General features: G+C 41.5%; 1 protein-coding gene across 1 annotated transcript; it reads left to right on the top strand.

The window, feature by feature from the left end:
• The first annotated feature begins 9586 nt into the window (after positions 1–9586).
• Positions 9587–17784, top strand: tm4sf5 (transmembrane 4 L six family member 5). The gene is made up of 6 exons (XM_020504151.2): positions 9587–10159; positions 11335–11415; positions 11645–11787; positions 15152–15290; positions 15905–15958; positions 16886–17784. Exons 1-6 carry the CDS (start codon positions 9986–9988, stop codon positions 16901–16903), a joined length of 609 nt encoding a protein of 202 aa, XP_020359740.1. The 5' UTR covers positions 9587–9985; the 3' UTR covers positions 16904–17784.
• The last annotated feature ends 8525 nt before the right edge of the window (positions 17785–26309 follow it).

Here is a 26309-nt window from a genome sequence, read left to right as displayed (position 1 = left end):
CTTCTAGGCAGACTTGCAAATAAAAAGCTATATCTCAGACTGGCCAATAAAAAGAAAAGATTAAGATGCGCAAAAGAACACAGACACTGGACAGAGATATGGCTTTTCTTTTCCAACATGGCTAATTCAGGCAATGCTTCTTGTAAATAGCAAACTCACATTTTGTGAGTGTTTTTTATAGGGCAGGGCAGCTCCAACCAACATCTCCAATCTCGTCTCATTGATTGGACTCCAGGTTAACTGACTCCTGACTACAATTAGCTTTCAGAGAAGTCATTAGTCTAGGGGTTCACATACTTTTACCAACCTAGATTGTGAATGTTTAGATGATGTATTCAATATAGACAAGAAAAATACAATAATTTGTGTGTTATTAGTTTAAGCAGACGTATATTGTATGTATATTGTTGTGACCTAGATGATGATCAGATCAAATTTTATGACCAAATGCAGAAATCCAGGTGTTTCCAAAGGGTTCACATATTATTTATTTCCACTGTATATAGCGTCGCTATTGGTTTTTATTGTGTTACTATTTTCTTAACTATGCATTGTTTGGAAAGGGCTCATAAGTAGACTAAGTATGTCACGGTAAAGTCTACACCTGTTGTATTCGGTACATGTGACAAATACAATTGTATTTAGATTTACACACACAGGCCATATGGGCTATTTTAGTCTTGTGAAATTATCATATTAACAATTATAATGAGTTCTAATATTCAAATGTGTCACCTGTTACGGATCATATGGTATCAATTTGACAAAGCTCGGGAGGAACCTGACAATGACCAAATCAGGACAAAAGGATAGGCCTACATGATACTTTGTAGGCCACACCGTTCAGATTGTTTTTTGGGATGTCTCATGGTCTGACAAACACCGCTCTAGCTCTGCCACCTTTCACCCCAGATGTCTCATGGTCTGACAAACACCGCTCTAGCTCCGTCACCTTTCACCCCAGATGTCTCATGGTCTGACAAACACCACTCTAGCTCTGCCACCTTTCATCCCAGATGCGGAAGGGCAATATCAGCATATGTGGTGGATTGAGACGCAGCCCATGCAAAAACATTGATATCTTTAGCTTAAACACAGATTTGATTTTAATAGGAATTTCTTTATTATGTTAATTAGATTTGTAGGCTTGGGGTTAAAATAATCATTTAAAAAATAATAAAAACTTACACATAGCCTATACAAGGGGAACTCATAATAAACCTCAGTATATATCAAATATTTACAAAAATACAATTGAAAATACAATTATACATATATATAAAAATACATTTAGAATGAAAGGCATATCCCTTTCCATATACACTTTACACATATGATACCCTACTTATCTATTTCGAATTGCATTATTTTATAAATTGAACCAATCCCGTCGGTGACCACTTGAGGGTACATTGACGCTACATATGGCCTCACAAAGTTTTGCCTTGATAAGGGATACTAGTCACTAATTGTAATACTTTTCCAAATGTTTTAGTTCTAATTTGGCTACCTCTTCATAATCTTTTTTTAAATGTATATATCACAAATCTCTTTTTATTTTCTTGTTAACTAATGGGCTAAAGAAAATTCCCATAAAACATAGGGCATTGTTTCAATTGCAAAACAATTGTCCCTGGGACAACATGTATTCAGAGCCAAATTATGATTTTATAATGTTGAACGAACTCAAAGACGTCTGTGTAAAACAAGCGAATTAAAATAGTTCCGTCTGTTGACTAAACATTTTAATTGTATCAGTAGCAATTTAACACATAGCATTCTGTGGTCGACTACATGTTATTTTACTTTGCAGACAAGCCGACATGCCCATTCAACTATTAAAATGTAAAGGGATAATTTCAGTTTTTGGCTTACTACTATCCCACTCCACCATGACCCTTAACCGTAAACACATAGGCAAGGTGAAGTAATGAAGGCAGAATGTCCGCTAAAAGATAAGTCGCCTCATTTTATTTCCACAGTCCCAATCTTTTATTAACCGAAATTACTTTGTATTTCCAATTCAACAGGTCATCTTTAATTTTATTTCCGAAAGATATCCCAAGCACTACCATTGGTCCCGTGCACACATTCAAACCACATAAACAGTTCTCCATTTCCACTGTCCCATATATTTTATTTATGTTTTATTTGTGTTCATCTTCGACCCGGAGGCAACAGAAAACTCATCAATGACGTTGATTGCCTCTTTCATGCTCAGGTCGTCTAAAATATAAAATTGTGACATTTCTTGAATATCTCTTGCATGCGAACGTTTCAATATATAACATAGCTCTGAGAGAGGGTCCCCCTGTCTGACACTTCGTACTTGCGTGATTATATTTACCAATATTCGTCATATTTACCCTGCTACCAACATCAGTCTACTATAAATCCTTTCTTACCCATATCATAAAAAAAAAATTCTAAAACCGAAAATAAAACTCTACATAAAAACGAATGGTTTACCTTGTCAAAAGCCTTTTCATGGTCCACATTTACAGTAATAGCTGGCAGGTGCATCTCGATGTGTGTTCCTAAATTCACTCTGGCACTCTGGACGTTCGTAAATTCAGAACATTGTCAGATTGTCTGTTCATAAATTCAGAGTGTTTGGCTCTCGGAAGTTCCGAGCTGGACGGTCTGACCGAGGAGTAGGGTTGATCCAACGTTCTGACCGCACAACGGCAAGCACCCAAGCTAACTGGCTAAAGTTGGCTAGCTACTTCCAGACACAAATGAGAGAACACCTCACTCTAACCATTTTACTCGCCCAAGCAGAACTCGTTAGGCTGTTGTCATGATATCTAGATCGTTGATGACTGTAACTGCTGCTGGCAAGAATTTAATAACTTTTTTTTGCCGAAGTTTACTGCCTGTTCACCCCGCTATCATCCAGAAGGCGAGGTCAGTACAGGTGCATCAAAGCAGGGACCGAGAGACTGAAAAACAGCTTCTATCTCAAGGCCATCAGACTGTTAAACAGCCACCACTAACATTGAGTGGCTGCTGCCAACATACTGACTCAACTCCAGCCACTTTAATAATGTAACAATTGATGAAAAATGTATCACTAGCCACTTTAAACAATGCTATTTTATATAATGTTTACATATCCTACATTACTCATCTCATATGTATATACTGTACTCTATACCATCTACTGCATCTTGCCTATGCCTTTCGGTCATCGCTCATCCATATATTTATGTACATATTGTACATATTCTTATTAATTCCTTTACACTTCTGTGTGTATAAGGTAGTTGTTCTGAAATTGTTAGATTACTTGTTAGATATTATTGCATGTTCGGAACTAGAAGCACAAGCATTTCACTACACTTGCATTAACATCTGCTAACCATGTGTATGTGACCAATGTGATTTGATTTGACACCGGTCATATTCAACAGGTGTTGCACAGTTATTCTGCGCTCTGGCACACTCAGATGAGAGTGCTCTGAAATCCGAGTAGATAGCCCGAGTGAATTTATGAACGCACCCTATATATCCCTGAACACTATGTGCAATTGCAAGTTCCAGGTTAATTTTCTCCCTACCACACCACGTTTGGTCTAAATCAACAACATATGGCGTGGCAGAAGACATAACACGGTTTCCAGGCTAAAAGGGCTTGTTCATGAAATTTGGCCAGTTTGATGGGTAATTTTGCTGGAGAATGGTTGCACTTTCACAAAAATTGAAGACCACCCAATTTCATACAAATATCACAGGGAATGAAGTACCATATAGATTCTTAGCTAAGCATACATCTTTTCACCCAGTTAACTGTTGTATTGTTGATATCAATGAAATCTAGTACTTCAAGCCCACCATCAGCTCTTTTTTGTTTCATATTACAGACTCCTTAAGTTTGCGTTGTTTATTTTTCCATATAAAGTGTAGGAAAGTTTTGTTGGTATCCTTGCTGGTTTGATCAGCTACAAATAGGATAGAGCAGGGTAGACAAAACGTGACAGAACCTCTGCCTTGGACAATATAACCCTTCCAATAATAGAGAGGTCACGATGGAACCAGTTAAAGATGGATTTTTCTTTTCTTGAATCTGAGAGAAATTGAGATGTTGACGGACAACATGTTTTTTTCGCCATGTGCACCCCTAAATATTTCACATTATCTTTCACTGGAATATTCTCAATCGATTGGTCATTTGATTTACGTGTCGATAATATTTCGCATTTATTTAAATTTAAATTCTGTTCCAGACCAGAAGCTGAAGAGAATGATTTGATGATATTAAGTGCAATAGCAACTTGATCCTTGTCTTTTAGAAACAGAGCGGTATCGTCTGCTAACTGAAATATTAGTATTTATTTTCCAAATATTGGAATACCTTTTAATTCAGGGTTGTTTAAAATGCTAATAGATAGTAATTCTACAACTAAAACGAATAAGAAATCTGAAATAGGGCAACCCTGGCGTACACTACGATGAATTTGAAATATTTGAGATGTGTTACGATTAATCATAATATAAATATGAATATCTTTATAAAACATATTGATAACAGAGACAAAGCTATAGTCCCAAAACCAAACGTGTACAGCGAATGTATAAGGAATTTGTGTTCTATTGCATCAAATTATTTACAAAAATCGAGGAATAAAATAAATACGTTGGAGTCAATTAAATCAGCGTAATCAATCAATTCTAAAACTAACCTAATGTTACAGCTGATGTGGCGACCTTTCATGAAACCAATTCATTAATAAGATGGTTTAGGCCCAATATAAGTCTATTGGCATATGCTAAAGTTATCCATTTATAATCTGTATTTAATAATGTAGTAGGTCTCAAATGATCTATGAAAAAGCGATCTTTATCAGGTTTTGGTATTAAGGTAATATCCCCTTGTTTCATGGTAGTAATTACTCTTAGCTAGGCATTCTTGGAACATGTTGAATACTGGTCCCTCTAAATGTTCCCAAAAGTTTAAATACAATTGTACAGAAAGACCATCTGTTCCAGGTGCTTTGCCTTTCTTCATAGATTTAAGAGCATTTCTAATCTAATATCTACTATTAAACAACTCATCTTTCCATATCGATGTGAACTCATCAGAAATAATTGGAACATGACAATGGACATGTTTCATAAAATGTTGACATTCAATCCCATTAAAATGAGATTTTTACAGATTTTTATAGAAAGAATTCACAAAGTTAGAGATTAATTCAGGGTCTTTACACAAGGTATTGTCATTATTTAAGGCAGAAAGAGAGACAGGCAACTGTGGTCAGTATAGAATACCGGAGTGACGCGTGCAGAGTCCACACCTGACAAACACAATCTATGTGGCTCCTCTCGCCCCTGCTGTTTCCCCAGGTGAACCCGGGATAATTTGCATGCGCCACTATATAAATATCAACCAAATTGTATTTCCCTCCGAGATTACCCACAGTCATCTCCCCCATAAAAACCTGTCTGTTTATCATAAAAAAATAGCATCCAGTTGGTAATCGTTTCCCTCCTTTCTTTGGGTGTCGATGGTGCAATAGTTATTCAAAGAAATGTACCCCTCAAATCGATATCTACTATTAAAACCCTGCCCTGTACGGCTGAAAGACTTCCCACTATTTTTAAATCCCTATTCCCCTACAGAATACCAATCCCAGTAGAATGCACCCCGCCAACACCACCTTAACTTTCCCATCAAGAGCATGACTGGTTACATCACAGCTTGGTATGGCAACTGCTCGGCACCCGATTGTAAGACCCTACAGAGGGTAGTGCATACCACAGGAGGTTGGTGGAACCTTGGCTGGAGCTGAATAATGCTGAATAATGTGTTTGATTCCATTCGCTCCATTTCAGACATTATTATGAGCCGTCCCCGCAACAGCCTCCACTGGACTGCGTACGTCCCAGTATATCGCTGGGGCCAAGCTTCCTGGCATCCAGGATCTCTATACCAGGCGGTGTCAGAGGAAGGCCCTGAAATTCTCAAAGACTCCAGCCAGGTCATAGACTGTTCTCTCTGCTAGTGCACGGAAAGCGGTATCGAAGTGCCAAGTTTGGGTAAGAAAGGGTCCTTAACAGCTTCTACCCCCAAGCCATAAGCCTGCTAAACAGTTAATTAATCAAATGGCTACTCGGACTGTTTGCATTGACCCCTGTTTTTACACTGCTGCTACTCACTGTTTATTTACTATGCATAGTCACTTTACACCTACCTACAGTTGAAGTCGGAAGTTTACATACACCTTAGCCAACTACATTTAAACTCAGTTTTTCACAATTCCTGACATTTCATCCCAGTAACATTCCCTTGTTTTAGGTCAGTTAGGATCACCACCTTATTTTAAGAATGTGACATTTCAGAATAATAGTAGAGAGAATGATTTATTTCAGCTTTTATTTCTTTCGTCACATTCCCAGTGGGTCAGAAGTTTAGTATTTGGTAGCATTGCCTTTAAATTGTTTAACTTGGGTCAAATGTTTCGGGTAGCCTTCCACAAGCTTCCTTCAATAAGTTGGGTGAATTTTGTCCCATTCCCCCTGACAGAGCTGGTGTATCTGAGTCAGGTTTGTAGGCCTCCTTGCTCGCACACGCTTTTTCAGTTCTGCCCACACATTTTCTATGGGATTGAGGTCAGGGCTTTGTGATGGCCACTGCAATATCTTGACTTTGTTGTCCTTAAGCCATTTTGACACAACTTTGGAAGTATGCTTAGGGTCATTGTCCATTTGGAAGACCCATTTGCGACCAAGCTTTAACTTCCTGACTGATGTCTTGGAGATGTTGCTTCAATATATCCACATAATTTTCCTGCCTCATGATGCCATCTATTTTGTGAAGTGCACCAGTCCCTCCTGCAGCAAAGCACCCCCACAACATGATGCTGCCACCCCTGTCCTTCACGGTTGGGATGATGTTCTTCAGCTTAAAAGCCTCTCCATTTTTCCTCCAAACATAACGATGGTCATTATGGCCAAACAGTTCTATTTTTGTTTCATCAGACCAGAGGACATTTCTCCAAAATTATGATCTTTGTTCCCATGTGCAGTAACAAACCGTAGTCTGTTTTTTTTATGGGGGCTTTGGAGTAGTGGCTTCTTCCTTTCAGGTTATGTCGTTTTACTGTGGATATAGATACTTTTGTACCTGTTTCTTCCAGCATCTTCACAAGGTCCTTTGCTGCTGTTCTGGGATTGATTTGCACTTTTCGCACCAAAGTACGTTCATCTCTAGGAGACAGAACGCGTCTCCTTCCTGAGCAGTATGACGGCTGCGTGGTCTCATGGTGTTTATACTTGCGTACTATTGTTTGTACAGATGAACGTGGTACCTTCAGGCATTTGGAAATGGCTCCCAAGGATGAACCAGACTTGTGGATGTCTAGAATTTTTTGGCTGATTTCTTTTGATTTTCTCATGATGTCAAGCAAAGAGGTACTGAGTTTGAAGGTAGGCCTTGAAATACATCCACAGGTACACCTCCAATTGACTCAAATGATGTCAATTAGCCTATCAGAAGCTTCTAAAGCCATGACATCATTGTCTGGAATTTTCCAATCTGTTTAAAAGCACAGTCAACTTAGTGTATGTACACTTCTGACCCACTGGAATTGTGATACAGTGAATTATAAGTGAAATAATCTGTCTGTAAACAGTTGTTGGAAAAATGACTTGTGTCATGCACAAAGTAGATGTCCTAACCGACTTGCCAAAACTATAGTTTGTTAACAAGAAATTTGTGGAGTGGTTGAAAAACGAGTTTTAATGACTCCAACCTAAGTGTATGTAAACTTCTGACTTCAACTGTACATATTACCTCGACTAACCTGTTCCCCCGCACATTGTCTCGGTACTGGTACCCCCTGTATATAGCTTTGTTATTGTTATTACTAGATAGAGCCAGTGACACCAGTCCTTTGCTAACGCCAGGCAAACACCTGCACTCACCATCGTTAATAGAACTGTGGGAAATTAGAGCTGCTCATGCTCCACTGGCTTCCAGTTGAAGCTCGCATCCACTACAAGACGGTGCTTACCTGCGGAGTAGCAAGAGGAACTGCCCCTCCCTACCTTCAGGCTATGCTCAAATCCTAAACCCCAACCTGAGCACTCCGTTCTGCCACCTCAGGTCTCTTGGCCCTGCCACCCCTACGGGAGGGCAGCTCCCGCTCAGCCCAGTCCAAGCTCATATCTGTCCTGGAACCCCAATGGTGGAACCAGCTTCCCCCTGAAGCTAGGACAGCAGAATCCCTGCCCATGTTTCTAAAACATCTGAAACCCAACCTCTTCAGTATCTTAAATAATCCTCCTCCTCATCTCGAATAATCCCCCCCCCCCCCCCCCCACTTAACCAGCACTTGTACTTTCTATGCCTGTGATAAGAATGCACTAACTGTAAGTCGTTCTGGATGGGAGCATCTGCTAAATTACTCAAATGTAAATGTACTCAAGTAAGTATTTTGCTGGGTGACTTTCACTTTTATATTTCTATGAAGGTATCTTTACTTTTGCTCAAGTATGACAATTGGGTACTTTTCCCACCATTGCTAAAAAGTGACACTACACATACTAAAGAGGTATACGGTTAAGGAGAACTCAACATCCAAGGTTCAACATCCACTTCACTGCAAACCGGGCCTAGCCCAATGAAACACAATTGTACAAACATGCAAATTCATAATACACGGTTGATCACGTAGGTTTTAGCCTGATTAGTTAACACTCCATTTAGTATGATATGTTACATTTCGTATGGTATGTATGAATTTGTGGATGTCCATCACCAATTTCATAGGATATGTTACGAATCGCAATTCGTATTATATGTTACCAATTTGCAAAACATGTTGTGAATTTTAGCTAGGTGGCTAAGTGGCTAACAGCTAAGTGGCTAAGTTAGCTAGCTGGCAAATGTTAGCGAAGCTCTGCCTTGTGTCAGTTTCTCGAGCAATTAGTTCATGACTTGGTGACTTCCTCCCTCAGCTGTCCCACGGCTTCACCACCGTATTCATCCTGTACTGTTTGTGATTTTTAACATGCCTGCACTCATACCTGTCTGATGTCCACTGTCATTCACCGTAACATCACTGTAATATACAGTGAATGACAGAGAAGGTCAGTGTATTGGAAATCCCATATGGGGGCCACACTCATGACAGCCTTTCCAGCTAAAGGAGAGCTCCCTGGTCCAGTCCACAGCTGGATGTAAGTACAAAGAGTCCCAACATGTGAGAAATGGTCGGTATCATTATTACCCTGCACTATGACACTCAGTAATAAAGCCCTACCACTATCACATCACTGAGAACACCAATCAAACACGTCAATTGATACAACAGCCATAAAATGAAAATCCTAAAGGTGACTAGTTTCCATTGATGTAACCTGTCAGGCAGATTAAGTTAGTTAGGATTCTAGCATTCTAATGCGAAATGTGCTATCTTCTCCTCTGTGTCGTTGTTGGTGTGCTTGTGCTTTCCCCTACACATCCCTGTGAGATTGATCAGCCTCCGTCCACTGAGGGAGAGACAGAATCCCCCGGCCAGTCCACCAACCCCCCTCTCTGTGTTAACAAACCATAAATGTCACTGATACCAACAGCCAGAGTACACACATGGGCAGGTATCAAAGGGCAATTCTAGAATTGACTCCTGATTTAGTTCTGTTCTGTTTAGTTCCATTCCACAGGCCGGCAAGGGACCTGTGTTCCGCTTCCAGGGGTCTACACGGAGAACTGAAGGGCTGAAGAGAAAGAGACGATTTATTGTCCAGCACAGTGGAATATACTGGACACAGTGGCTCCTGAGACCAACAACAGCCCTGTCATCTCAGCCTCTTCTTCCCTTCTTCCTCCTGCTGTGTGTCTGTCTTGATCGTGAAGTCTTTTCCCCTCCTCTTTTCTATCTACCATCTCTTCTTCAGTCTGGGTCTACTCTCCACTGTCTCGGTCTCTGTCATACCCTACCTGCAGTATCACTGAGCTACCTGGTGACGGAGTAAAGACAGTATGTGTTGCACTGGGAAGTGTTCTCGCCTGGTGGGCCTGATCCTGTTGCCCTCGGCGTTCGCCTGCATCATCTCCAACATCCTCCTGTTCTTCCCCGACGGAAAGCAGCAGGACAGCAGTCATGTCTCCCTGCAGGTCTGGCTCATGGGCGGCCTCATCGGAGGGGGAATATTCGTGAGTATATTGACTGAGCATAGATGGACACCTTGACACCACTCATTCACCTGTACGCTCATGGGGAAAAAAAGGTTGGTTCTACATGGAACCCAAAAGGGTTTGATCTGGAATCCAAAAGGGATATTGATAGGGTTCTCACTCTGACGAACACGTTTGGAACCCTTTTTTCTGAGAGTGTACAAAGACGACAGGGACATGTCTCCCTTGTAAAAGACATGGAAATACCTGTGTAATAATGTATACATCTTTGGCTGGATCAAGGAATTTGCAGAATGTTTATATTCAGTAATAGAAGTACAATTGTGGAAGGATTTGGTATGAATAAAGATGAAAGATTATGTCAGAAAAGGAGGAAGAGGTTCCAGTTTCTACTGTATTATCACAGATGGAGAGTAACTGATTAATGGTTGACTATTTAATTACAGTGGGGAACCTATTTTACTTCCCCCACTCTCTCTGTCCTCCACTCCCAGGATGCATTCATTGTGATATCAAAAGAATACCTCTCTCAAACATTACACTGAACAGAGCCACACTTGCACCAGTTCGGCAAAGGGAAGTACATGCCAGTAGTGGGAAACAGATAGATAGTCAGTTTCCATCATCACTTTTGATATGCCATGGCCAACAAATCTTTGGTCAGGATACTACCATATTGCAGCTATCAGAATATCCACGTTGATAGCCTTGTCAGTGGAAACTATGCAACCTGTTTTATGTACCCTGTGATATAATAGTGATGATAAGGACGTTTCAGGGCCGATAACAGGGTGTGTCTTTATTAACAGTGTATTCATTACTACCTGGAGGAAATGTGAACAGCTCTAGTGGTTTGAGCCAACCCACTACTGTTCTGTACTGTGTGTTAGCGCTCCCTCTTACTCCCAGTCCCATCCATCCCAGTCAGTCCTTGCCCTTTGGAACGAGAGAAGGAAAATCGATTCAGGATTGACAAATATTTGCGTAGAAGATAAGAGCATTCACGGCACGCACACGTGCACACACTCACACACATACTGGAACGTGAGCAAAGAGCTCAAGAAGTACCCATACAATCAAGTGTGTTTTTTCACAGCAATATTTTCTCTGTGTTTTAGTACATGTTGTGATAGTTGAAGTATGATGATGATATGCAGCTTAGTAGAATTCAAGTTATTCTGTGTTCTTTTCAGATGCTGTGCCCCAGCTGTTCGGCTATCAGGGCCGGGGGCAAGGGTTGCTGTGGAAATGGTTGCTGCGGAAACCGTTGCAGAGTGAGTAGGGTTTCCAATAGATAGCACATCCACAAAGTCAAATTGGCTATATTGTAAAATTTCATGATTTCTTTGGGTTGCTTTTTGGTCTTAATTTAAGGTTAGGGTTACGCATAAGGTTAGTAGTGTGGAGCAGCTCGGAAGAAGAAAAAAAAGTGAAACTCAGGAAACTGATGTGAGTGAAGGAGAGGTAGAAAAGGAGGATATTAAGTGTGTGTGTCTCCAACAGATGCTGAACTCTGTCTTCTCGGCTGCTTTTGGTTTGGTCGGAGCTATCTACTGCACTAGTGTCTCTTCTGCGGGACTGGCCATTGGACCTAAATGTCAGATTGCTAGTGGAGAATGGAAATATCCCTTTGAGGACCTACCAGGGTGAGTTGCTCTCTCTTTCTATCGCATTCTCCCTCCCTCCATCCCTCTCTTAAAGTGGGTATTAACTGCAATATTGACAACAGCCAGTTGATGGCAGAATAGACTAGTGGGTAAGTAGCAGACACCTCAACCCTCAACCCAGATCAAAATCAAATCAAATTGTACTGGTCACATACACATGTTTAGCAGATGTTAATGTGGGTGTAGTGACAGCAGTGATGGTTCTAGCTTGTATGGCCCCCCCCCCACCAAAAGCACCATTCTGCAATAACTGTAATTTTTATTCAGACATTTGGAACAAGACAAATATATAATCATAACATTTAAAACTATATAAATATACAAATATATACAAAAATAAGACTCATAAATATCAAAAAGAAGTAACAAAGACAAATAGAAACCAATTTGTGTTGATTTGGCAATCGAGAATCAGTACATTACCCATCCCCCAACACTGTCAACCAAGAGTCAAGACTACATTACCCATCCCCCAACACTGTCAACCAAGAGTCAAGACTACATTTACCCATCCCCCAACACTGTCAACCAAGAATCAAGACTACATTACCCATCCCCAACACTGTCAACCAAGAATCAAGACTACATTACCCATCCCCCAACACTGTTGACCAAGAGTCAAGACTACATTACCCATCCCCCAACACTGTCAACCAAGAGTCAAGACTACATTACCCATCCCCCAACACTGTCAACCAAGACTCAAGACTACATTACCCATCCCCCAACACTGTTGACCAAGAGTCAAGACTACATTACCCATCCCCCAACACTGTCAACCAAGAGTCAAGACTACATTACCCATCCCCCAACACTGTTGACCAAGAGTCAAGACTACATTACCCATCCCCCAACACTGTCAACCAAGAGTCAAGAATACATTACCCTTCCCCCAACACTGTTGACCAAGAATCAAGACTTAACCAATCCACCTTGGTGGTGTGTAGACTGGTTTATATTATTCTTTACGATTTCACACAAACCAGAAACAAATGCAGCAATATGTCTGTGAAACTATATATTCACAGTATTATGAATTAATTGTGGTTTATTTGGTAGCATTTTGTAGTGTGACTGATTTTACTAATTGCATTAGTACTGTACAAAGTTAGAGGTGTGCTATTTTGAAAGATTCCCCCGCTCCCCCTACCTCAGGCTTCCAGTGGGGACACGTGAAGTCAACCTACCCCCTGCCCACCTCACCATCTCGTACTTCTGAGTGGGAGACCTTCCCAGGAAGTAGCCTGCCTAGCTCACAAACTAGAATCAGGGCGCCCACTCCGACAAGGTTAATTGACCCACCGTTTTGGTGCGGCACCCCACCCCCGGCAAGATGTCGTCCTGGGCGGCTGCCCATGTCGCCTATACATAAATCCGCCACTGAGGGACAGAGCATTTATCCTAAGACCAATGCAGTGAGATCATTGTAAAGCTTTTGGTCATGTTTCAAGTGTTTGCAGAAGGGAGGAGCCGAGATGTCCAAGTTGTGGAAAAGATCACATTATGTGCTATAAAAGTGATGAAAATGTGACATGTTGCAATTGTGGTGGAAACCATGAAATCACGTCTTTCGAATGCCCCACATTGGATTTTCTTTTCACCTTGTTTTGGTTTCAATCCGTCCAGTTGGTGGCGGCAACACGTCTTTTTGGGATGTAGCCGCCATAAAACACACAGAAGAAGAACTTCCTGTTTGAGTTTCTGCCTATAGCTAGGGAGGAGCAAAATGGAGTCGTGGTCAGATTTGCCGAGGGAGGGAGGAAAAAGCTGAGTAGCAGTGGTCTAATGTTTTCTTAGAGCGAGTGCTACAGTCATGGTGTTAGTAGAACTTCAGTAGCGTTTTCCTCAAATTTGCTTTGTTAAAATCCCCAGCTACAATAAATGCAGCCTCAGGATATGTGGTTTCCAGTTTGCATCAAGTCCAGTGAAGTTCTTTGAGGGCCGTCGTGGTATCGGCTTGAGGGGGAGTATACACAGCTGTGACTATAACCGAAGAGAATTCTCTTGGGAGGTAATAAGGTTGGCATTTGATTGTGAGGTATTCTAGGTCGAGTGAACAAAAGGACTTGAGATTATGTATGTTATCACAATCACACCATGAGTAGTTAATCATGAAACATACACATCCACCTTGCTTATTCCCCAAGAGTTCTTTATTCGTGTCTGCACAATGTACTGAGAACCCAGCTGGCTGTATGGACAAAGACAGTATATCCCAAGAAAGCCATGTTTCCGTGAAACAGAGTATGATACAATCCCTGATGTCTCTCAGGAAGGAGATTCTCGCCCTGAGCTTTTCTACTTTATTATCCAGAGACTGAACATAAGTGAGTAATATACTCGGAAGCGGGGGATGATGTGCGTGCCTCCTGAGTCGGACTAGAAGTCCACTCCGAATACTTCTTCTCCGCCGGCATGTTTTGGATCAGCCTCTGGAATCAGTTCAATTGCCCAGGAAAGTCGTATTCCCGGTCTTAATGCTGGTGAGTTACCGCCGCTTTGATATCAAAAGTTATTTCTGGCAATATTTAAAAACACAACATTTTCTGGGCTAATAATGTAAGAAATAACACACAAAAAAACTAAATACTGCAAAGTTGCTTAGGAGCTAGAAGCAGAGCTGCCTTATCTGTCGGCGCCATCTTGACCTCACCCGGCGTGATGGAGAAGAGGACCAGGTTCCACAGGGTCGCATTGACAGGGGTCACACACAGGTCTCACAGGGAGTGGTCAAACAGAGTCAGTCTGGGAGCACTAGGGCTCTGAATGTTTCTTGACCACCTCAACTAAACCAGGCCCAGGCCCGTCGTTTGTCCTGGTCAGGTCACATAGTTAATAACATATAAAACAGCTAAATGGCATCATGACAGAGTTGCAACACGTTTATGGTAGAAATAGTCAACAGAAGGATGTTGGCATTTCTGTGGTGTACGTGCAACGGCAGTCAGAGTCAAAGATAATGCTGTGGTTGAAGGGAATCACGTTTGACAGCTGATTACTGAAATGATGATAATGACAGATGTCTGCACTGTTTTAACCTGTCCTCCCTTTTGTTACTTACTGAATAACATCTCTCTTCTCTGCCCATCTTTTCAACTTCTCCTCTCTTCACTAAACCTGCCTCTTAATCTTTACTTTCCCTCAATACTTTACTTTCTCCCCTCTGTTCATAATGTATCTATGTAAAACACATTGGACTACATCATTGCTCTAACCCTCTTTTGCATTTCCTCTCTACTCTCCCTCTCTTCCCTCTTATCCCTAAACCACTCTCATCCGTCCCTGTCCTTTTTCACCCCTTTCTTCCTCCCTCCTCCCATCCCCCTCTCCCCCTCCTCTATAGTGGGAACAGCAGTTACCTGTTTGACCACTCTCTGTGGGAACTGTGTGTGATCCCTGCCAATGCGGCCCTGTGGCACCTGGTCCTCTTCTCCATCACGCTGGGCCTGGGGGGCCTGCAACTCATCCTCTGTGGCATCCAGGTCAGATAATTGAATGGAACACATAGGCTATGTCCCAAATGGTACCCTATTCCCTATATACTAGTGCACTACTTTTGACCAGAACTCTATGGGCCCTGGTCACAAGTTGTGCACTATAAAGGGAATAAGGTGCATTTTGGGGCATAGACATACTGTCATAATGATGCATGTAATTTTTGCTCCTTTGCACCCTAGCATCTTTACTTGTACACTCACCTTCTGCACATCTGTCACTCCAGTGTTTAATTGCTATATTGTAATTATTTCTCCACTATGGCCTATTTATTGCCTTACCTCCGGTATCCTACCTCATTTGCACACACTGTATATAGACCTTTTTTCTACTGCATTATTGCCTGTATGTCTGTTTTACTCTATGTGTAACTCTGTGTTGTTGCTTGTGCATCACTGCTGTGCTTTATCTTGGCCAGGTCTCAGTTGTAAATGAGAACTTGTTCTCAACTAGCCTGCCTGGTTAAATAAAGGTGTTCTCAACTAGCCTGCCTGGTTAAATAAAGGTGTTCTCAACTAGCCTGCCTGGTTAAATAAAGGTGAAATAAATAACGTTTAAAAATGATTATTATATTTTTTAAATGTATCACTGTGGCATCCAGGTGGTCAACGGCTGCATCGGCTGCTTCTGTGGGGACTGCCGTGATGACAAGGAGGTAATTAAACAAATTCATCTGATTATCAATTGATTTTAAATGACTGTTGATTCATTAGAAGTAATTATATTATATTGCTGACCCAGTGTTTCTGCAGAAGTAATAATTATGTTGTAACATTTGAGTTGAGGAGTGTTGAGTTGTGGTTCTGAAGTAAAAGAATGCCATTTATAAGACATGTAACATTTACAGTATAGCACAACATGTCTGTATAGTTGGGTAAGGGTCATGTGAAAAAATGACACAGAAACCACTCTAACAAGCATTTATGAAAGGTTACTATTACCTGAGTAGCATCTGATGACCCAACACAGGTAGCCTAGTGATTAGAGCGTTGGACTAGTAACTGAAAGGTTGCTAGATCAAATCCCAGAGCTGACAAGGTAAAAATCTGTTGTTTTGCCCCTGAACAGGCAGTTAACCCACTGTTCTTAGGCCGTCATTGTAAATAAGAATGCGTTCTTAATTAACTGACTTGCCAAGTTAAATAAAGATGAAAAATAAGCCTAATTTGATTGAAGTCCAGCTCAGTGAAATCCAGGCTAAAATGAATAAATCAATGGGTGGTTTAAGATTAAGCTGAGATGTAGTTGCTGAGCGAACCTAAAGTAAGAGTAGGCCCATGTTGTGTACCTTTATTCACTCACCTGTGCATCCCAAATGGCACCCTATTCCTTATATAGTGCACTACTTTTGACCAGAGCCTATGGCGCCCTAGGGAATAGGATGCCATTTCGGACGCTTGCATATATATTCATATCCATTGACTCTTGATGAATTACTGTGTCAAATCAGTGATGTATAAAATATCGAACATTAACAATATGAATTACTCTTCTTCCAGAAACCACAATACCCTGAATCTGAGGTTGCCTTTTCAAGAAGTGATTATGAACACATATCATTGTTTCTGTTTTATTTTTTCAGGATGATGGTGGATTGTGAGATGGAGCGAGAGAAGAAGTAGAGAGGACTGCTCTGCAATGCCACAGCCTATTTTAATGACGACTAGTGCTGAGCGATTAGTGCTTTTTCAGGTCGGTTCAGTTTCGGTTCGATTATAAAAAATTATCACGGTTTTTGATTTTGCGTTTGATTATATAATACACCATACGTTATGTGTGTTGAATGCTGTAACAACACAGAATAAAACATTTAATACAAGTCCCATGGTGGTAGTGACGGTCCTTTACTGCTTATTACTTATTAACCATAATTTATTCACATTACTTTACTTTATGACTTCATTATTTCATTCCAAGTCAGTTCAGTTCAGGCTTGATCTGATTTAATCTCTACAGAAACGGCACATTGAGCTCACAGAAAAGAACCGAACTAAATGGAATTCAAATCATTTAACCGAAGTCTTTCAATAAGTTGTTTTAAAAAAACAAAAAATAACCAACATTTCGGTTAATCGCTCAGTACTACTGATGACATACCAGCACCAGGACTGCCAATCACTTACTACACAACTTTTTTTTATCTGCCAGGAGCTTTCCCTTTTGTGTTTGAAGCAGATTGTCTACTTTTAATAAGTTCAAATCATGCCAGTGTGCCATATCAATCATAGTCATTGTAGTTCTTTAATCTCAAAACTGCCATGTCATAGTTGTAACCCTTGCTTCTGTTTCATGTGTTGCCCATGGAAACATCATACAGTACGTCATCTGAGGATTCCTCCGGAGTTTCTCAAGTTATTTTCCATTCTTTATTTCATTTCTTTTAAGCAACCATTTCTTTAACATTATCTTTTGTATATATTTTTTTGTATAATCACATACGTCAAAACTATACAAATAAGCAATAAAACCTTTGGGAAATTAGACATGTTTTTCTGTTATTGGTCAAGTAGCCTATGAAGTCTTAATGATCTGGGTTCTGGTAATTCAATACTGGCCAACAGTTAATGAAGAAGGCAGACAACTGAGAAGTTCACATGTATCAAAGCCCTAACCCAACTTGACCCAGAGTTACATAATGGAAAGCAATGAAGAATCCCTTGATTAAGCACAAAAACTGTACATCCGGTAAACTCAATAGGAATGATTCACTTTAATAACTGTGTGATACGTAAACAGAATCACTGGTCTGTTAAACCTGTCAATAACTGACATCAAGATTTTGCAAGGCTGTCAGAAGCATAGAGATAGATAGAAGAGAGAGAGAGATAGAGAGGAGATAGCTTTCATTAGTTGTGTTAGACACAGGCAGCCAGCTCAGAACTAACAGAAGTGTCCATCAGGGGCAGGTGAGAGGTCACAGTGAGCCCTGTGGTGACCGTAAGACATACAGATGGAAAACCTGATGTCTGGGGCCGGAGTGGACTGGAGTGAGTTGCTGCTTTCGTGTAGTAGTAGAACAAGATCAGTTTAAGCTCGTAATCTTTTGTTGCCACCGAGCAGCTTTGTGGTAATTGTTACCTAACTTTCCAGATAAACACCCTTACTAGCACTAGAAGGGGATAAATATAGATTCTTTCCTCAATAGGAAAACAAGCTGAAAGAGAGCGAGAAAAGCAGAGAGGCTGTTGTATGACTGTCAGACTGACGGAGGAACATGCTGCACATAAGAAAAGTCAGTTGGGATACTTAGTCAGTTGTACAACTGAAATGTGTCTTCCGCATTTAATCCAACCCCTCTGTATCAGAGAGTTGCGGGGGACTGCCATAATCAACATCTATGTCTTCGGCGACCGGGGAACAGTGGGTTAACTGCCTTGCTCAGGGGAAGAAGGACAGATCTTTACCTTGTCATTTCAGGGATTTAATCCAGCAACCTTTCAGTTACTGGCCCAACGTTCTAAACACTAGGCTACCTGCCAGGCTCCTATGTCAGGTAGCTCTGTTATAAAATAAGACTAGGCAGGACAACGTGTGTGGGGGGGAGAGAATGAAGGGAAATGGAAAAACAGAGAAAGAGTTTACAGAGACAAAAAGAGAAAGAGAGATGGAAAGGGGCATTCTTTGACTGCCACTTCTCATGTGACTTACACACAAACAGAATGAGGCTGAATAAGAGAAGGCCAAGAAAGCTAAAAGAGGACACAAGAGCTGAAGATGAGAGGGCGAGAGGGAGATAGAGAGGAAATGGACAAACAATTAGAAGGCATTGGCCAGTTTGGTAAGTCGAGTATGAAGCCAAGACTTCTTGTGATTTATACCCATTATTTGGCACTCAACCCCTTATTTCCCGAAAACATCTGCCCTACTCCCCTTTTCACTCCCCCCATAGGACCCTGACCCCGTCTGGCCCAAAGAGGCAGACCGAGACAGATCAGAACCAATTATTTCAACCAAAAAGGGTTATTCGGTTGTCCCCATAGGAGAACCCTTTGAAGAACCCCTTTTTGTTCAAGGAAGAACCTTTTTGGGTTCCATGTAGAACCCTCTCCACAGAAGGTTCTACATGGAACCCAAAATAGTTATACCTGGATCCAAAAGAGTTCACCTGGAAGCAAAAAGGGTTCTCCTATGGGGACAACTGCAGAACCCTTTTGGAACCTTTCCCTCTAGACTCTGATTCCCCATCTGGGCTGAGGAGACAGAATGGAACAGAGCAAAACAGAACACAACTGGTTTCAACTGGTCACAACAGCTTATACACAACTCAAAAGTTTTAGAACACCTACTGATTCAAGGGTTTTTCATTATTTTTACTATTTTCTACATCGTTGAATAATAGTGAAGACATCAAAACTATGAAATAACACATAAGGAATCATGTAGTAACCAATAAAGTGTTAAACAAATCAAAATGTATTTTATATTTGAGATTCTTCAAATAGCCACCCTTGCCTTGATGACAGCTTTGCACACTCTTGGCATTCTCTCGACCAGCTTTACCTCGAATGCTTTTCCAACAGTCTTGAAGGAGTTCCCACATGTGCTAAGCACTTGCTGGCTGCTTTTCCTTCACTCTGCGGTCTGACCCATCCCAAACCATCTCAATTTGGACGAGGTCGGGGGATTGTGGAGGCCAGGTCATCTGATGCAGCACTCCATCACTCTCCCTCTTGGTCAAATAGCCATTACACAAGAAAAACAAATGATAGTCCCACTAAGCTTAAACCAGATGGGATGGCGTATTGCTGCAGAATGCTTTGGTAGCCATGCTGGTTAAGTGTGCCTTGAATTCTAAATAAATCACAGACAGTGTCACCAGCAAAGCACCCCCACACCATAACACCTCCTCCTCCGTGCTTTACGGTGGGAAATACACATGCAGAGATAATCCGTTCACCCACACCGTGTAACACAAAGACACGCGGTTGGAACCAAAAATCGCAAATTTGGACTCCAGACCAAAGGACAGATTTCCACCGGTCTTATGTCCATTGCTTGTGTTTCTTGGCCCAGGAAAGTCTCTTCTTCTTCTTGGTGTCCTTTAGTAGTGGTTTCTTTGCAGCAATTCGACCATGAAGGCCTGATTCACGCAGTCTCCTCTTGATGTTGAGATGTGTCTGTTATTTGAACTCTGTGAAGCATTTATTTGGTCTGCAATTTCTGAGGTCTTCCATTCCTGTGACGGTCCTCATGAGAGCCAGTTTCATCATAGAGCTTGATGGTTTTTGCGACTGCACTTGAAGAAACTTTCAAAGTTCTTGAAATTTTCCGTACTGACTGACCTTCAGTTCTTAAAGTAATGATGGACTGTCGTTTCTCTTTGCTTATTTGAGCTGTTCTTGCTACAATATGGACTTGGTCTTTTACCAAATAGGGTTATCTTCTGTTTTCCAACCCTACCATGTCACAACACAACTGATTGGCTCAAACACATTAAGAAGGAAAGAAATTTCACAAAATAACTTTTAAGAAGGCATACCTGTTAATTGAAATGCATCCCAAGTGACTACCTCGTGAAGCTGGTTGAGAGAATGCCAAGAGTGTGCAAAGGGTGGTTATTTGAAAAATTTAAAATATATTTTGATTTGTTTAACACTTTTTTGGTTACTACATGATTCCATATGTGTTATTTCATAGTTTTGATGTATTCACTATTATTCTACAATGTAGAAAATAGTAAAAATAAAGAAAAACCCTTGAATGAGTAGGTGTTCTAAAACTTTTGACCAGTGGTACATAAATCATAGAGTGCATTCAGAAAGTATTCAGACACCTTCCCTTTTTCCACATTTTGTTAAGTTACAGCCTTATCCTAAAATGGATTAAATAAAAACATTTTTCTCATCAATCTACACACAATACCCCATAATGACAAAGCAAAAACAGTTTTTTAGATTTTTTTCCACATTTATTAAAATTAAAAAACATAAATAACTTATTTACATAATTATTCAGACCATTTGCGATGAGACTCGAAAATTGAGCTCAGGTGCATCCTGTTTCCATTGATCATCCTTGAGATGTTTCTACAACTTGATTGGAGTCCATCTGTGGTAAATTCAATTGTTTGGACATGATTTGTAAAAGACACACACCTGTCTATATAAGGTCCCACATTTGACAGTGCATCTCAGAGCAAAAACCAAAACATGAGGTCGAAGGAATTGTCTGTAGAGCTCCGGGACAGGATTATGTTGAGGCACGGTACTGGGGAAGGGTACCAAAACATTTCTGTAGCATTGAAGGTCCCTACGATGAAAATGGAAGAAGTTTGGAACCACCAAGAACCCAATGGTCCCTCTGACAGAGCTCCAGAATTCCTCTGTGGAGATGGGAGAACCATCCAGAACACAACCATCTCTGCAACACTCTACCAATCAGGCCTTTATGGTAGAGTGGCCAGACGAAAGCTACTTCTCAGGAAGGCACATGATAACCCGCTTGGAGTTTGCCAAAAGGCACCTAAAGACTCTCAGACCATGAGAAACAAGATTATCTGGTCTGATGAAACCAAGATTGAACTATTTGGCCTGAATGCCAAGTGTTACGTCTGGAGGAAACCTGACATCATCCCTACGGTGAAGCATGGTGGTGGCAGCAGCATGCTGTGGGGATGTTTTTCAGCAGGAGGGGCGGGGAGACTAGTCAGGATCGAGGAAAGATGAACGGAGCAAAGTAAAGAGAGATCCTTGATGAAAACCTGCTTTAGATTGCTCTGGACCGCAGACTGGGGCGAAGGTTCACCTTTCAACATGACAATGACCCTCAGCCCACAGCCAAGACGACGCAAGAGTGGCTTTGGGACAAGTCTCTGAATGTCCTTGAGTAGCCCTGCTAGAGCTTGGACTTAAACCCTATCGAACATCTCTGGAGAGACCTGAAAATAGTATTGTGTGTAGATGGATGAGGGAAAAAAACATTGAAATCATTTTAGAATAAGGCTGTAACATAACAAAATGTGGAAAAAGTCTAAGGGGTCTGAATACTTTCCAAATGCCCTGTGTATGGGCTATTCTTGTTCAGAATAACAGCAAATGACATTGTTATTCTGCTATTCTTTCAACTGTCTTCCTTTCTCTCATTTCCTTTTTCCTTGTCTTCTTTCCTTCCCCAGGGATACTATCATGCCAGGAGTCAGCAGATCAGCAACCAAAGAGCTGGTTTGAAACAACAGACCTGGTGCCCAGACCACGGCTGCTGTGGTCTGTTGTACCCAGACACACTAACTCTGACGAAGCATTGGCCACCTCTGTAATTACATCCATATGATTACACAAACCAGTCCTGACCCAGGCCAACCATAGGGTGCCAACCCACAGAGTAGACAAACAGACGGAGGAGAACATAGACACAATGGAGCGGGACGGGACACAACAGTACAGAATAGGACAGGACCGAACAGCACCGGACAGGAAAGAGCAGGGCAGGACTGTGCTAACAGGTATTATAGTGTATTGTTTTGTGTATTTGTATGCCAACTTCACAAATTGAATTTCCATTTAATGGACAATAAAGTATATCGTATCGTGCAGAGAGTATGTATTCTAGATTATTCAAATATGACACTTTGGCCAAAGACAACATTCACAGTATGACCATTGTACAGTACACATCTACTCTCTCTAATATGAAAATGTTCCACTACTTATGTATCTGGGTAGATGATCAAATTCATCCATAACAGATCCTGACATCAAGCTGTATCGAAACAGAGAAGAGTCTAGATTACCTTTCAAAACGTGTCAATGTCCAAACCAACAAGACATTCTGCTTGCTTCTCAAGGATGGGTACCTGTTTTCACATTACTGTTACTATGTCGACATCAGCCAAGCCTCCATATTCTAGACATGTTTGTTAGTGTATGTTGATGCACCATAAACAGAGTTTATACAACAGACATCACGTTAGTTTCGCCCCCCACAGCAGCTTCATCTAAATGGAGCTCTGAGTACAGAGGAATTTGTAAATAATAAGCAACAAGTGACAAGAGAGAAAAATAATGTATGATACCGATCTTTGAAATAATAGTTCTGGGAAACATTTCAAGGAATATATATATCGTTTTAGTAAATTGTTATTTGGTTTGCTGGTTGGTTTTATCATCAACATGTATTTGTGGTGGCTGGTAGGATCCTATATGGAATGGTTGTCTCGGCCTTGTTTTCTGTTCTATTTGTTCCTATGCCACAAAGGAAGGTGAGAGTACAAGAAGAGGGGAGAGAGAGTTGGGGACTCATAAATGGGAAGAAAGAGTGAACGGGAGGGGAGGGAAGGGGACATCATGTCCTCAAGCTGCTGGACACAAGAACCAGCTGAGGGCGACGTCAACCGGCTTGTCCCCCAGGCCCCCTTATCCCGGCCCCTGCCAAAACCCACAAGAGCCTGGATGTGTGGGAAGTTGGGAACATCTTGAGGTCTGAAGGAGGAGGAGGAGGGGGAGTAGGAGGAGGAGGAGGAGGAGAGGGGGGATGGGGAGAAGCGAGTGAGAAGAGTAAACACTTGTTAGATACACAGGCCCAGATTTGATCTGACTGGTTGAGTATTTGAATTACTGACTTTGATTCAAATGTTGATAATTTGTTGATCATTGAATAGTATTAGTCCCCCCATTTAGTTTACTGCATTTGGTACACTGTGTAGATACATGAAAAGTCCCTTATCAGTCATGCAGTGGTGTTGGGTATAAACAGCAGATGTATTATAATACAGCAGATTGAAGATGCTTAGTTGGGACATCTCTCCATAGGGTGCTAACCCACAGAGTAGACAGACCTAAGAGGAAAACAAAGACACTATGGAGCAGAACAGAACGGGACAGGACAGGTCAGGACAGAACAGGACGGGACAGAACAGGACAGAACAGGACAGGACAGAACAGGACAGGACAGAACAGGACGGGACAGATCAGGACGGGACAGAACAGGACGGGAGAGAACAGGACAGGACAGAACAGGACAGAATGGGACAGAACAGAACTGACAGACCAGGATGGGACAGGACGGGACAGAACATGACGGGACAGGACAGGACGGGACAGAACTTTACAGAACAGGACAAAACAGAACAGGATGGGACAGGACAGGATGGGACAGAACAGAAGAGGACTTTACAGAACAGGACGGGAAGGGACAGGACGGGACAGAACAGGACAGGATGGGACAGGATGGGACAGAACAGGACAGAACAGGATGGGACAGGACGGGACAGAACAGGACAGGATGGGACAGGACGGGACAGAACAGGACAGAACAGGACGGGATGGGACAGGACAGGATTGGACAGGACGGGACAGAACAGGACAGAACAGGACGGGATGGGACAGACCAGGATAGACCAGGACAGGACAGAACAGGACAGGAAAGAGCAGGGCAGGACTGTGCTAACAGGTATTATAGTGTATTGTTTTGTGTATTTGTATGCCGACTTCACAAATTGAATTTCCATTTAATGGACAATAAAGTATATCGTATCTTGCAGAGAGTATGTATTCTAGATGATTCAAATATGACACTTTGGCCAAAGACAACATTCACAGTATGACCATTAGGTAGATGATCAAATTCAACCATAACAGATCCTAACATCAAGCTGTTTTGAATCAGAGAAGAGTCTAGATTACCTTTCAAAACTTGTTAATGTCCAAACCAAGAAGGCTTTCTGCTTGCTTCTCAAGGATAGGTACCTGTTTTCACATTACTGTTACTATGACGGCATCATGAGAGCTTGAGCTGAAGCTCTCGATTCAGCCAAGCCTCCACATTCTAAGCATGTTTGTTAGAGTATGTTGATGCACAATAAATAGAGTTCATACAACAGACATCACATTAGTATTGCCGCCACCGCAGCTTCATCATTTAAATGGAGCTCTGAGTACGGAGGAATTTGAGCTATGTTGTAAATAATAAGCGGAAAGAGACAAGAGAGAAAAAGCATGTATGATATTGATCTTTGACATCATATTTCTAGGAAACAGTTCAAGGAATATGTACAGTGGGGCAAAAAAAGTATTTAGTCAGCCACCAATTGTGCAAGTTCCCCCACTTAAAAAGATGAGAAAGGCCTATAATTTTCATCATAGGTACACTTCAACTATGACAGACAAAATGAGAAAAAAAAATCCAGAAAATCACATTGTAGGATTTTTTATGAATTTATTTGCAAATTATGGTGGAAAATAAGTTTTTGGTCAATAACAAACGTTTATCTCAATACTTTGTTATATACCCTTTATTGGCAATGACAGAGGTCAAAAGTCTTCACAAGGTTTTCACACACTGTTGCTGGTATTTTGGCCCATTTCTCCATGCAGATCTCCTCTAGAGCAGTGATGTTTTGGGGCTGTTGCTGGACAACACGGACTTTCAACTCCCTCCAAAGATTTTCTATGGGGTTGAGATCTGGAGACTGGCTAGGCCACTCCAGGACCTTGAAATGCTTCTTACGAAGCCACTCCTTCGTTTCCCGTGTAACAGATGTGAAATGGCTAGCTAGTTAGCGGTGTTCGCGCTAAATAGCTTTTCAATCGGTGACGTCACTTGCTCTGAGACCTTGAAGTAGTAGTTCCCCTTGCTCTGCAAGGGCCGCGGCTTTTGTGGAGTGATGGGTAACGATGCTTTGTGGTTGACTGTTGTTGATGTGTGCAGAGGGTCCCTGGTTCACGCCCGGGTATGGGCGAGGGGACGGTCTAAAGTTATACTGTTACACCTGGGCTGTGTGTTTGGGATCATTGTCATGCTGAAAAACCAAGCCACGTTTCATCTTCAATTCCCTTGCTGATGGAAGGAGGTTTTCACTCATAATCTCACGATACATGGCCCCATTCATTCTTTCCTTTATACGGATCAGTCGTCCTGGTCCCTTTGCAGAAAAACAGCCCCAAAGCATGATGTTTCCACCCCCATGCTTCACAGTAGGTATGGTGTTCTTTGGATGCAACTCAGCATTCTTTGTCCTCCAAACACGATGAGTTGAGTTTTTACCAAAAAGTTATATTTTGGTTTCATCT

This window comes from Oncorhynchus kisutch, linkage group LG16 (assembly GCF_002021735.2).
Source record: "Oncorhynchus kisutch isolate 150728-3 linkage group LG16, Okis_V2, whole genome shotgun sequence".
In the NCBI taxonomy this organism is placed as follows: Eukaryota; Metazoa; Chordata; class Actinopteri; order Salmoniformes; family Salmonidae; genus Oncorhynchus; species Oncorhynchus kisutch.
Note: the sequence above shows the minus strand (reverse complement) of the source record. Positions and strands in the feature narration are given on the sequence as shown.

Bases quoted from the DNA above. Each gene is read 5' to 3' on its own strand.
- tm4sf5 (XM_020504151.2), top strand. From the start codon at position 9,986: ATGTGTTGCACTGGGAAGTGTTCTCGCCTGGTGGGCCTGATCCTGTTG. The intron at 11,416-11,644 runs GTGAGTAGGGTT...TGTCTCCAACAG, and splicing joins GCTGCGGAAACCGTTGCAGA to ATGCTGAACTCTGTCTTCTC. The intron at 15,291-15,904 runs GTCAGATAATTG...TGTGGCATCCAG, and splicing joins TCATCCTCTGTGGCATCCAG to GTGGTCAACGGCTGCATCGG.